Source organism: Myripristis murdjan, chromosome 21 (genome assembly GCF_902150065.1).
Source record: "Myripristis murdjan chromosome 21, fMyrMur1.1, whole genome shotgun sequence".
Taxonomy (NCBI): domain Eukaryota; kingdom Metazoa; phylum Chordata; class Actinopteri; order Holocentriformes; family Holocentridae; genus Myripristis; species Myripristis murdjan.
In genome coordinates, this window is record NC_044000.1 from 22000294 (window position 1) to 22011782 (window position 11489).

The window sequence follows — 11489 nt, forward strand, 5'->3', positions numbered from 1 at the left end:
CCTGATCAGAATGATGCACAAGCACCCTCACGCAGGAACAAGCCTCTGTTTCAAGTTTGAATATTAATAAGCAGGAACCACCGTGGACTCCTTTCTGGTAATTGTTTCCTTTATTAAAGCTAGGCAATTATTAATTCAAGCTGTGCAACATATTGAATGAACTTTTTGCCAGAATGAAATATTTTTTCAGTCAAAGAACAAATCCACAGCCTGACATGGGGATCAAGGTCTTTATTTTCCAAATGGTAGAAAGTTGGAATGAGTGACATAAAATTATATGTGTGTCTGCAGCAGGCGGGGGTTCCAGTGGGCTCCCTCAGGGTGTGTGGCGTTTAAGCTGGTCCAGTTTGCGTCGCAGCATGTTATAGTTGTCTCTGGTCCCAGGAGCCTCAGGGTCCAACTTTAGAGACAGCTCGTAGTGTTTCTTTGCCAGTTCCAGCTTTCCCCAGCGATGATACAGCACAGCTGATAAAAAACAGGCAAGCTCTTCACGCTGAGAAGCCGCATTCATTTCAACATCTCGTGTGTACATTTTGCACAATATAGGTCAAGCGAGAGCGCTGAATATATTCCTTTGACTTTTTTTTTCTCTCATTTTTGTGCACTCAGTAGCTGTTATAAGCCTGATATAAAATATGTGGTACAACCAAAATATGATGCTGTGGTCTTACCTAAATTGCCATGGCAACTGGCAGCATTTGGATTGATCCGAAGAGCGTGAAGGAAGAAGCCCTCCGACTCCTGCAAAGAGAGAAACACACACTTAGACTTCCAGTGAGCAGAGTAATCTTTATTGTTACACAGAGAGGAATTTGCTGCTGTTGTAGCTGCGCATTCTACAGCGGACACAGCAGTAAGGAGTAAAAATCACCGACATGCAAGAAAAAGCAACAGAATAATCAGTGATGAAGTTTTATTAATTTGACTAACCTTGTATTTCTGTAGCTTGCCCAGGACGTTGGCCAATGAAAACATGATAGTGTGGTCATTAGGGAGGAGCTTCAGAGCTTCTCGGCCTATCAGCTCCGCTTGGCCAAGGTTACCTCCATGACAGGAAAATAGACAAACAGATAAACAATGTCAGACATTGATATTTTGCAATAAACACAACGTACAGCTTGATAAGCATGTGTTTATGTGCATGTTTTAGAGCATAATTTAGCCAACAACAGGTTAAAAGGACAATGCCATTATATAAGTTATAAATTGGACCTAGCCATTTAGGTTTCCTGTCATTTATTTAATACTTGGCTGTCTTTTTCATTTGTAGATGTCAGGCTCTGTTTTCTGACTTTCTATAGAAAAATTTGCTGACATTCATCTAGTATGAAAAACATGTTGAAAGATGTCCGAGTGACATAATCCATCACTGTAAACTGCTGCCTTAATTATTCTTTCAAAAAATCTGTTTTATCATTGTTATTGCACTGAAGTGTGACTGTTATCACATGTATATTAAATATGTATGTTTTTTTTTTCTTTTTTTCATTTCAAGGTTAGGAATGGAATGACATGTTTACATTTTTAAAATGCTGAAAGCTGGGTTTTGTGCATTTACAGTATTTTCATATGTAAAACAGGCAAATGCTACCCTTGTGAATAAATGATACATAAATACACAATTTTTCTGGGATTCCAAACTTTTCAGTGGCCTAAATTTGACTGGGACACTGCTTTAAGGGCAAAGCGGAGAACAGTATGGGTAAACACAAACAGCAGAAACACACTTACAAGATGAGAGGATGTTGGGTATTGGTGATAAAGCACAAATACTAGATGGAGTGTAGCTCTACATAGTAAAAAAACAAAGAAAATAAACTTAAAAAAAGGAAAAAAGATATAATGGTAATAAAAGGGAGTATACGGAGCATCTGTTTGTCCGCTTTATTTGTCAGTGGTGTCTAGAGCAGAGTTTTTCCCTCTCCACGCATGGAGGAGCGGTTTAGTCTCCTAATTAAGGTTGAACACAAGGCCCACTGGGTTATTGATCTCTGTCAGAGACCTGTCTGACGTCTGGCCAGAGAGGGAGAGAGAGAGAGAGGGAGAGAGAAAGAGAGAGAGAGGGAGAGAGAGAGAGAGAGAGAGGCAGTGACAGTCACATCCTGAGTCGTGCCCTATGCCCTTAAGTCACAGCTTGACAACATGAGTACATGTGTGACTATGTGTGTGTTTGTGTGTGAGTGCGCATCTGCCTGAATCTACAATCATTCCGCCTTGTCTTTGTGCTGTGATCACAACAAAAAGACGGGGTGTAAAGCGAAGAAAGAAAAAAAAAAATCTCCCAATTCCTTGCTTTTTGAAAATGACACCCATTGTTCTTCTTTTCTGTCTTTTTTTTTTTTTTGTTTGGTGGGGAGCTGGGGAGAGGGGTAGAAGTACTTCTGTCAGATTTGGGGAACAAATGCGGTGGGGGAACTCTGAGGGGGCGCTGTTCTGGCTGTGCCTGCCCACGTTTGATCAGGAGCACACCGGGCCCTGATTGGACGGTTCCAGTGCCCTCCTGGGAGACTCCGCCCCCTCGGGAGCGGCTTCTGACAAAACGGCTCCAGCGTTTGGAAATCAGAGCATTCTCCACACGGCAGGGAAGAGTGCCTTTAAAACTCCACACACAAAGCTTTAATACATAAATTTCAAGCATTGCTGATTCCTGCTCTTCCGGTCTAATCTTGTTGGCCATTTAGATTTCCTCTTTTTCCAAAATAACAGAGCTGTATTTCTTGGCTGTTAATGCTGGAACAACCTGCACCCAGAACAGAGGGCTCTTTGAAAGTAATAACACAAATGAGTGAATAACATGTTTTTTTTTTAACTACAAAGAGAATTTTGGAAGAAAAAAAATCTATCAAATTAACATGTATCAGATAGGAGTTTTTCAAGAAATATATTAAAGTGACTCATTTATAAAGAATATTACAGATTATACAATAATTTGTTTTATACCAACAATTAGAATTAGAATGAAACACAGGCCGAGCCAATTTTCTTGAAATTGATGGTAGGTGTGGATGTTTTGGATATCACTGACCTTACTTCCTGTGGTGTGCGCGTGTGTGTGTGTGTGTCCGTGTGTGCATGTGTTTGTGTGTGTGAGTGTGTCCATGCGTAGGCGGGTACCAGTGTTGTCCAGCAGAATGACCATGTTGTTCCAAGCCAGGCTGTGATCAGGCTTTAGCACCGTTGCATTTCTCCATGCGTTCAGAGCGTCCAGGTGCCTGTTCTGGTCGGCATACTACCAAAACAGAGACAGAAAGGTGCAAATGTTAGGACATTTATCGTTCTCCTTTACATGTCACAAAAATATTCAAACAAAATTTTTCCACCATCGGCATCGTTAAAAAATTCTGTCAAAAATCCTAGCTGGAGAACAGCACATTCAAAGAGCTGACTGCATTCCCTATTTTTCTTCTTAAATGCATGCTGCCCCATCATCATCATCATCATCATCATTATTTTTTTCCCATTGTTTTGGACTATTTTGATTGGGTAATTTCATGGGGCATTAAGCCACTGCTAAACAGAGTCTACAGTCCAGAAGCTCACCAGACGTCCCAGGTTGTAGTAGCAGTCTGGGTATTTCTTACGGAAACGGATTGCATTCCAGTAACTCTGCTCTGCCTCCTCGAACTTCTGCAGGCTGTTCTGAACTATACCCAGGTTCATCCAAGCTGCAGCGAAGTCAGGCCTGTGGAGATATAAAGATAATCATAAAAAACACATTCCTGTCAGTAGGGATTTTCTCAAGTTATCCTGTATTCGTTGTTGAAAAATTGGGAAATTAAATGATTGTCCGTTTAATGACTTGAATGTCCAGCGAACCTCATTCATGAAGCTGCAATTTTTTCAAAACAACGGCAAAAAAGGATATGTCACCAACGCTGCTCAAACATTGCTAAATAAACAGTTTCTGGGAACTGTGTCATGCATGAGCATTTCATTGACTACACTGATGCTTCACATTAAGTCAGTCGGTGTAGCCAATGAGTGAGTGGGACTTCTGCCCAATCAAAAATCCAGAGGCAGCTCAGTGCAGGCCAGTCACATACAGGTGCACGTGCAGACGACAAAATGGTTTAGTTGGCAATGTTTTAGGTAAAGCACATTAGTTTGGGACATACTAACATACGAATGGAGAGTCAAAACTTGCACCAAGTTTTGCACCGAGAATCAGAAGTTTGGTTAACTTTTTTGCTTCGAGGCGAGTGAATGACACAAAGATATGGTTTTTGTGTGACGTATTCCTTTAAATTTCTGGTTGACCACCTACTGGATAGAAACAGCTTTGGACAACAGCTGCTCCGCCTCCACCAGCTCGTTCCTCTCCTTCAGGATGTTGCCCAGGTTGTTCATGGCATGGACGTAGGTGGGATGTAACCTGACAGACACCCAAACGTCAGTCAAAAGAGAACACGTCTCATCACAGTCACACACACTGCCAGGACAATTTTGCATGTTTGTTAGTAACTGACTGGCATGCTAATTAATAAGTGTGAGTAGACATACCTGACTGCCTCTCTGTAATATTTGATAGCGGCACTAGTGTTCCCTCTGTCAGCCAGGTTCTTACCTACATTGTAATGCACCTGAGGAATGAGGCATCAACACAGAAGTCATAAGGTAAAGATATTAAAAGGGATAGGCTAAAATGTATTGCCACAAGGTTACTTGCTACAAGCAGTATGGATGGGCATGGGCATTATATTCAGGGGTGATCCCTATGGTCAGAGCTGTGATTAATTGTCTGATCAAGTAGATAGCAAGGAGAATCGTAGTCAAGTGGGTCAGCTCATGGCTTACATTGTGAGGATTTTTAACATTTTTTTTTAAATTATTGTTTTGGCATTTTGCTTCATTTGGAGACAGACAGGAAAGGCAGGGGTGAGGGCGGGGATGACACACAGCAAACGGCCCAGGATGGAACTGAACCCCGGGCGCTGCTGCAAGGACACAACCTTTATACATGATACACACTTTACCAGGTGAGCCATCGAGGCATCCCAACAGCTTACATGTATTCTAAGCCACAAAAAAAGGTATTCTAGTACTTATTGCTTCCTTTAGACTGAGGTTATATATTGGAACAACTGCATAATGCTTTATCAGTGATAAAGCATCAATCTAATCAAAGCGATAAGCATTAGAATACAATGCTGCTACATTCTGTTGTGCACACACACTAAATATACACTTTTACCTTAGCATTGAGCGGACAGACAGAAAGGGCACTGGTGAAGAGGCTTTGCTCTGACCTCCACTGGTGGCTGCGGAGAGCACAGCGAGCTACATACACACACAGCAGAGCCAGCACAGACACACACAGCAGCCTCTGAAGAGAGAGAGAGAAAACACTGACCTTTATAAAAACGTATTACTGTAATTCCCTGTGATTCAGGAGTTAACAGACGGCGGATTTATCTACAAAACTGATCATTAACAGGTGGAAACGGGCTGCTATCAGTATCATTTTTTAGTTTATATTAGTCATTCCTCAAGTTTCAATCCCTTCTTCAGATCACATCATTTGAGTCACAAAGAAAGCATGAACTAGTAGTCAGCAAAATAAAATGTTTAAATGTGTGTGAACAGTGAGGCCTGGTGGTTACATAGACCGTCCAAGTGTCCAACTGATAACTTTTAATTCCTAAATGTTATCAGCACAGGTTGTGGTTTGAGTGTGTGTGTTGTGATGCAGCCCTACGCTGTATTTGGCCCAGTGGTAGCAGCAATATCCCAGGGAGTAGGCAAGCAGTAGGCAGTAGCCAGCTGATGACAAGTAGAGGACCCTCTCAGCGATGACAAAGCCCACCCTGAAGAAAATATTACAGGCCGGCAGAAATGGGACCACCAGCAGCACCAGACCCGAGGGTCAGCGTCCTGGCAGGGGAGGGAAGAGGCCAACAAACTGAGTGACTTCAAGGAAACACAAATGCTACGGGAAGCATAAACATAGAAAGATTATATACAAATACATGATTGCATAGTGTATTATAGTCAGAGCACAGAAGATAAAGTGCACCCTTCATTCCAGAACAAAGAGTTTCAGCCTAAAGGAAGAATTCACCCAAAATACAAAGAGATATTTTTAAATATTTGTCGTTTTGAGCTCCAAATATGCATACTCATCCAGGCCCATTGTGTTGTGGTGCCAGGAGACAGGGAATGCTGTGGTAGATTGGAAATACACACTGGCTAAACCGACTGCACTAGGGGTAAGCGGGAAACTATCTTTTTTTGTTTTGTGTTTTCGATTAACTGTTCCTTTGATGAAATTTCGGTTCAACAAACAAACCACTCCAAAAGAAATTTTCAACTCAATGGAACTTCTCCCATGAGCTGCACATACAGTCTGTCTGCGAATCAACAGAGAATTTTAAGACTTCCCTAACAGCAACCGGGATGTGATGTTCTGGTCACACTGCAGTGGATATGATCCAATTTTCATAATCAAGTGTAAGTCTAGAAGGGCCAACATGTACTTCATTTCATCTACAGCGGGTGTGAGATGGCTGTACTCTCTTACCTCCTTCTCTGGCTGTCCTGTGAGCATACGGCTTGGCTTATCAAGCCTATCAGAACGCACCAGAGCAGCAGCAGCCACACCATCCTCCAATCAGTGGCTGACTTAATGAGAGGCACACAGCCCATGGACCAATCAAAACACAGCCACCAGGGACACAGCAGCAGCCAGGCATTCAGAGAGTAGTAGTAATTATAGTTCACTATCTGCCAATCAAAGAGGAACAGGAGGGGTGCAGAATGAAAGAGAGTGGGGAAAAGGGAGGGAGGAAGAGAAGCATTTTAAATCAGAATCAAAGTCATTGTCGTTATAAAGAATATGGAGAGTTTTGATTGGAATTTTGTTTAACTAATGGGGGAAACTATAATATTATGAAATAAGCTTTGTTAATGTTCTGCCGTTATTGCATACAGCAGCATGCCAACTATATTTTAAAGTATCATTGTGTAAGGATATCAGTATCCTATGGCAACAGTATCTGATCATATGCTGTAGCCCAAGGTGTGGTAAACTATACAAGTTCAGCTTACTCACTCTAAGAAATATATTTTCTGCAAAAGAGGCAGGATTGTCTACTTCAGTGAATGCCGGTGGCCCTGTTCCCATGATCCTCCAGCGTGCATAGAGCATTGAGGTTCCTCCCAGAGCCAAAAGAGCTAATCGGGTGAGCAGCCCTGTTCGCAGCAGCTCATTTACCTGCCACAAAATAGACGCTTGTGTCACTGTGCATATAATTTTAGTCAGTGGTAGTCAGTTAGTGGCATGCATGGTCTCCTAAGAATAATGTACAATAATTTACATTGTCTTATATAGATAATATACGGCTATAAATCATACAAGACTGTACATAATTTATGATAGAAAATATCAGGATGGGGGAGGGTGAATGAATTGTAACTCACATCTATGGGTTTCTTCCTGAGGAGTAGCCTCTGGCTCAGTTCATACACATTAACATTACAGATCAGGAGGACATCAAAGGCTGCGTTCACGCCCTGAGAGAAAACACACAGAGACAGACGGAGGAGAAACGCCACTGAAAATTTATATGGGTCAGCAACACTGTGCCAGTGAAATGGGTCTTTATCACCTATCATATTCAACAAACATGAGGCTATGAAGTTGTAAAGAGGGGGGAAAAATACAAACAGCAGATTACATGAAGCAGTATGTCATCATAAATCTAAAACAGAAGTACTCATCCTGGATCCCTGGTTGGATATCATGTCAACATTAAGTTCATGAACACTTTGGCTGACAAACCCGTCTAATCTTGTCTACAGTGCTGTATGAATACAGATTTAGATCATGCTAATGGTCATACCAAGACTGTGATGCCTTGTTCTTTACAGAGCATGGCTGCAGCACACAGCAAGAGGCTAACCACAATCCACTGGACAGAAAACCTCTCATCTCTGTCGCTCCCTGAAGAGACACAAAACCAAACACCAAACCAGTAATGGACAGTTAAGGTTTACATGTGTTAAAAAAATAGTGGATAAAAACAAGCAAGGTAAGCAGGAAAGAAAGAAAGAGAAAAAAAAAACATGAACGTACTGTTGTTTTTTCTGCGACAGAATGTTTGATGGTGACACTACATTTACAAGATGTTTGAAGCAGACACTGCATTTAGAGGATGCAATACTCAGCCAGTATAATTTACAGACAAAGACTACCGCTTGCTTTAGATACTCACCTCCATGGAAGGCTCGGCAATAGGTGAGAAAGGAGAGCTGGAAGAACAGGGCACACAAAAGGTCTGCTCGACCCACTATACCAGCCACCTTAGAGAAAGAGAAGGAAAGAAAGAAAGAAAGAAGGAAACCGAGATAAACAACATAATGACATGCATCCTTCTCTATATCATATTCTGTTCTGCATAACAGCCCATTACTACAGGAGGCTTATTAAGAGAGATAGGGAGAATCTCTCATTATCAGTGAAGCCTGTGTGTGTGTGTGTGCATGTGTGTGTTCCATACAGTATGCGGGTACAGTATGGCGGGGGTCCTGGGGCTATCTGCTTTGATACATACAGCAGGCCTAAACCAACAGTCTGCCTGCCTCCCACCCCCCAGGTCTCACCCAGCCCTCGCCCTGCAGGCCTGCATGATTAAAGAGAACGGAGAGAGAGTGCCGCTGCCTTCCAGCCAGGCTCTGCAGCCGACACACATACGCTGGCAGGTCAATAAGCATCCCAACACAGCTAATAGTCAGGCCATGCTACTAAACACACCTTCGCCTCGCACTCCCAGCTGAGACAGGGCTTTTGTTCTTGGCATGGATCTACTGGATGTTTAATATAAAAACTTCTAGAAGCATATGTCAAGATGCCAGTACTGGGCACAAATGGCTGTGTCAACCTAGACCAGGAAAAAAAAAAAAAAAAAAAAAAAAAAAACGGTCACAGTAAATATGTGAGTGATTATTTAATGACCATCACTCATGATGACCACAGAATAAAGCTGGGTTGAAATGGGCCCTAGCTGTTAATATTCTAAATACAACATTTTCTGAGGACACTTTGATTGAAGAAAAAAAGACTCAATTTCACTTTCCACATGAATCAGTATGCCTTTCTACTTACGCTTTCTGTGTGGACCGGGTGTGCGGCAAAAAAGAGGGCCGCCAGGAGAGAGGCCTTGGGCGCGTGGTTAAGTATCTTCCCCTTCTCATCATAAGCCAGGCCACCAATTAATATAGCGAACATGTCAATCATTAGAGCCGATATGACTGCATGGAGGATGATATTCCATACGTGGAAGCCAACAGGGTGCAAGCCTCCCGCCAAGAGGTAGTTCAGCCTGTATCAGCGAGAAAGCAAAATGAATGACGCTGGATGTGCAGTAGATACAAGTAAGTACAGAGGTGCTGGCAGGGGTGAAGTTGCGAGAATTATAAATTATTATAACGCTTGAAGTGAAGAGATGCTGGGATAAGATGAAAAAAGGTTCACTACTGTGCGTATCTGTCAGTTCATGTTGTATTTGCGGGTATAGTGGACACAAGTCATCAATAACTCACAAATACAAGAGTAAGGCAAGTCCCGATAGTTCACAAAGTGAGCGGCAACCAGTACCTGAATGTAAGGACTGTGAGAGGTCGGTAGGATTTATGACTAGAGTTGCTACTCAGATTGCTTCCCCAGAAGTCATTGCTCCAGAGGTTGCCAAGGGGTGTTGCTGGTTTCAAGTCCTGGAAGAAATCACTCAAAATCAGATCACCAACAGCAATATCAATCTCTGCACCCGGAACGACAGAGCTGTCATTACGCTTCAAGGGCTCTTCAGTCACTGTCATTTCGTGAGTGATTTTGCAATACAACGTTTTTACATTTGAACTGCTAAATGAATGAGCCTGCATTATGTATAATCACAGAATAAAGCAGCAGTACCTTGTTATTGACAATCGCCTCAGAATCATCAAACACAAACTCCCCATCATAGCTGTTGATGAAACACAGGAGTGCCACCAGGGCCACGGTGATCTTGGCTTGGACTGGGGCAAGCTTTGGCAAAGGTATTTGGTGGTCCCAATGAACTTCAGACAAAGCCATGATGCACAGGGTCTTTGGTTAGTCTGGATCATCATCCAGTCCCTGAAGGGAGGAGCACAGATGTAAGCACGGTCTGTCAGTAACACGATCTCATACAAATTACATATACCCGGCTCGTTCAGACAAAAATAAACCCTTTATGCAGACGACAGAGTCATACCTTATCTTTTGAAAGACGCACTGTGAGAGGTCATCCTCATACACATCACTCCCGTGTTAGCTTCTCCGCAAGCTGGCTAGCAAAACAACACGATAACTAAATGAAACCGCTATCGTTATGAAGCCAACAAGCGAACTGATTAGCATTGCACTTTTGTGATACAAAGGTGAAGAGATATCGTAATCGTTGACGATTAAATAAAGCACCCGGCGGCTTGAAGGTTACCTTGCCAAACAGCAAGCTAGGTGTTGAGAAAACGCAACTGTAGCATGAGTCTCATTAGCGGATGCTATTTCCATTAACGCATCGGGACGGCACACGAGCAACAGTATATCGACACTGCTGGTGATGTAATTTAAATAGACCTGGTTCCACAAAATGAAATATGCATGTTAGCCAATGCATAAACGAGGCAGATGTGCAGCCAGAAAACTAACGGTTGTAAACAAATATACACGCTCGGTCACTTCCTGATTATGGAGCGTCATTGTCACGTGACGATTTCCCAACCAATGCGTGAATCGATGTTGAGTGCTGATCCATGGCGAGCACAGCTGGTGGGATTTGGGACTGAATTTCAAACTTTGTGTACACACATGCATGACTGCGTACTGATACTGCAGAAATATCACTAACAGCATGCTTACTCAAACACACATGGCTACCATAACGGATGCATTTATGTATTTGTGTTGTGTTATGTGTTTTTATGGACAGGAAAGTGTGACTTAAATGTGTCTTCCTCTAGGTGAGTATTGCAATTAAATGAATGCATTGACAACTTGGGAAATACCCCTCTCTCTCTCTCTCTCTCTCTCTCTCTCTCTCTCTCTCTAATGATTGCTGCCCGAGCTTGTGACATGATGTTATAATCCTGCCATTGATTGTCCAACCTATTGTAGAACTGCTGACACACACTAACACACACTAACCCTTACAGTGCAAAACAATGCCATCCAGGCATGCCCACAGTCCACACACACACACACACACACACACACACACACACACACACACACACACACACACACACATATGACAGAGACTGGGTGATTGCAGCTTCCAGCATGAAACTGAGACCAACTAAGTCACAATCCATCTCCCTTTATTGTTTTCAATTTGTCTCCATCGCCTGATCCATGTCAGTGAGCAAACATCCTAAATCCTGAGGTACAATGCTACCAGATTGCAAGACAATTTTGTCAGTGACGGCTTGTTTCCATAACAGCCGATGACACAACCAGCAGTAAAGCAGTGAAT

General features: G+C 42.6%; 1 protein-coding gene across 1 annotated transcript; it reads right to left on the reverse strand.

Moving 5' to 3' along the window:
• Positions 1–216: 216 nt before the first annotated feature.
• tmtc4 (transmembrane O-mannosyltransferase targeting cadherins 4) lies at positions 217–10716 on the reverse strand. Its single transcript, XM_030081061.1, is given in 19 exon segments — positions 217–465; positions 672–741; positions 931–1043; positions 3115–3229; positions 3541–3682; positions 4265–4372; positions 4501–4580; positions 5192–5323; positions 5696–5857; positions 5859–5871; positions 6518–6720; positions 7049–7210; positions 7417–7509; positions 7839–7939; positions 8211–8298; positions 9101–9317; positions 9593–9708; positions 9908–10111; positions 10230–10716. Coding segments are annotated over 18 exon segments (2226 nt in total). The 5' UTR covers positions 10070–10111; positions 10230–10716; the 3' UTR covers positions 217–316.
• Between the last annotated feature and the right edge of the window lie 773 nt (positions 10717–11489).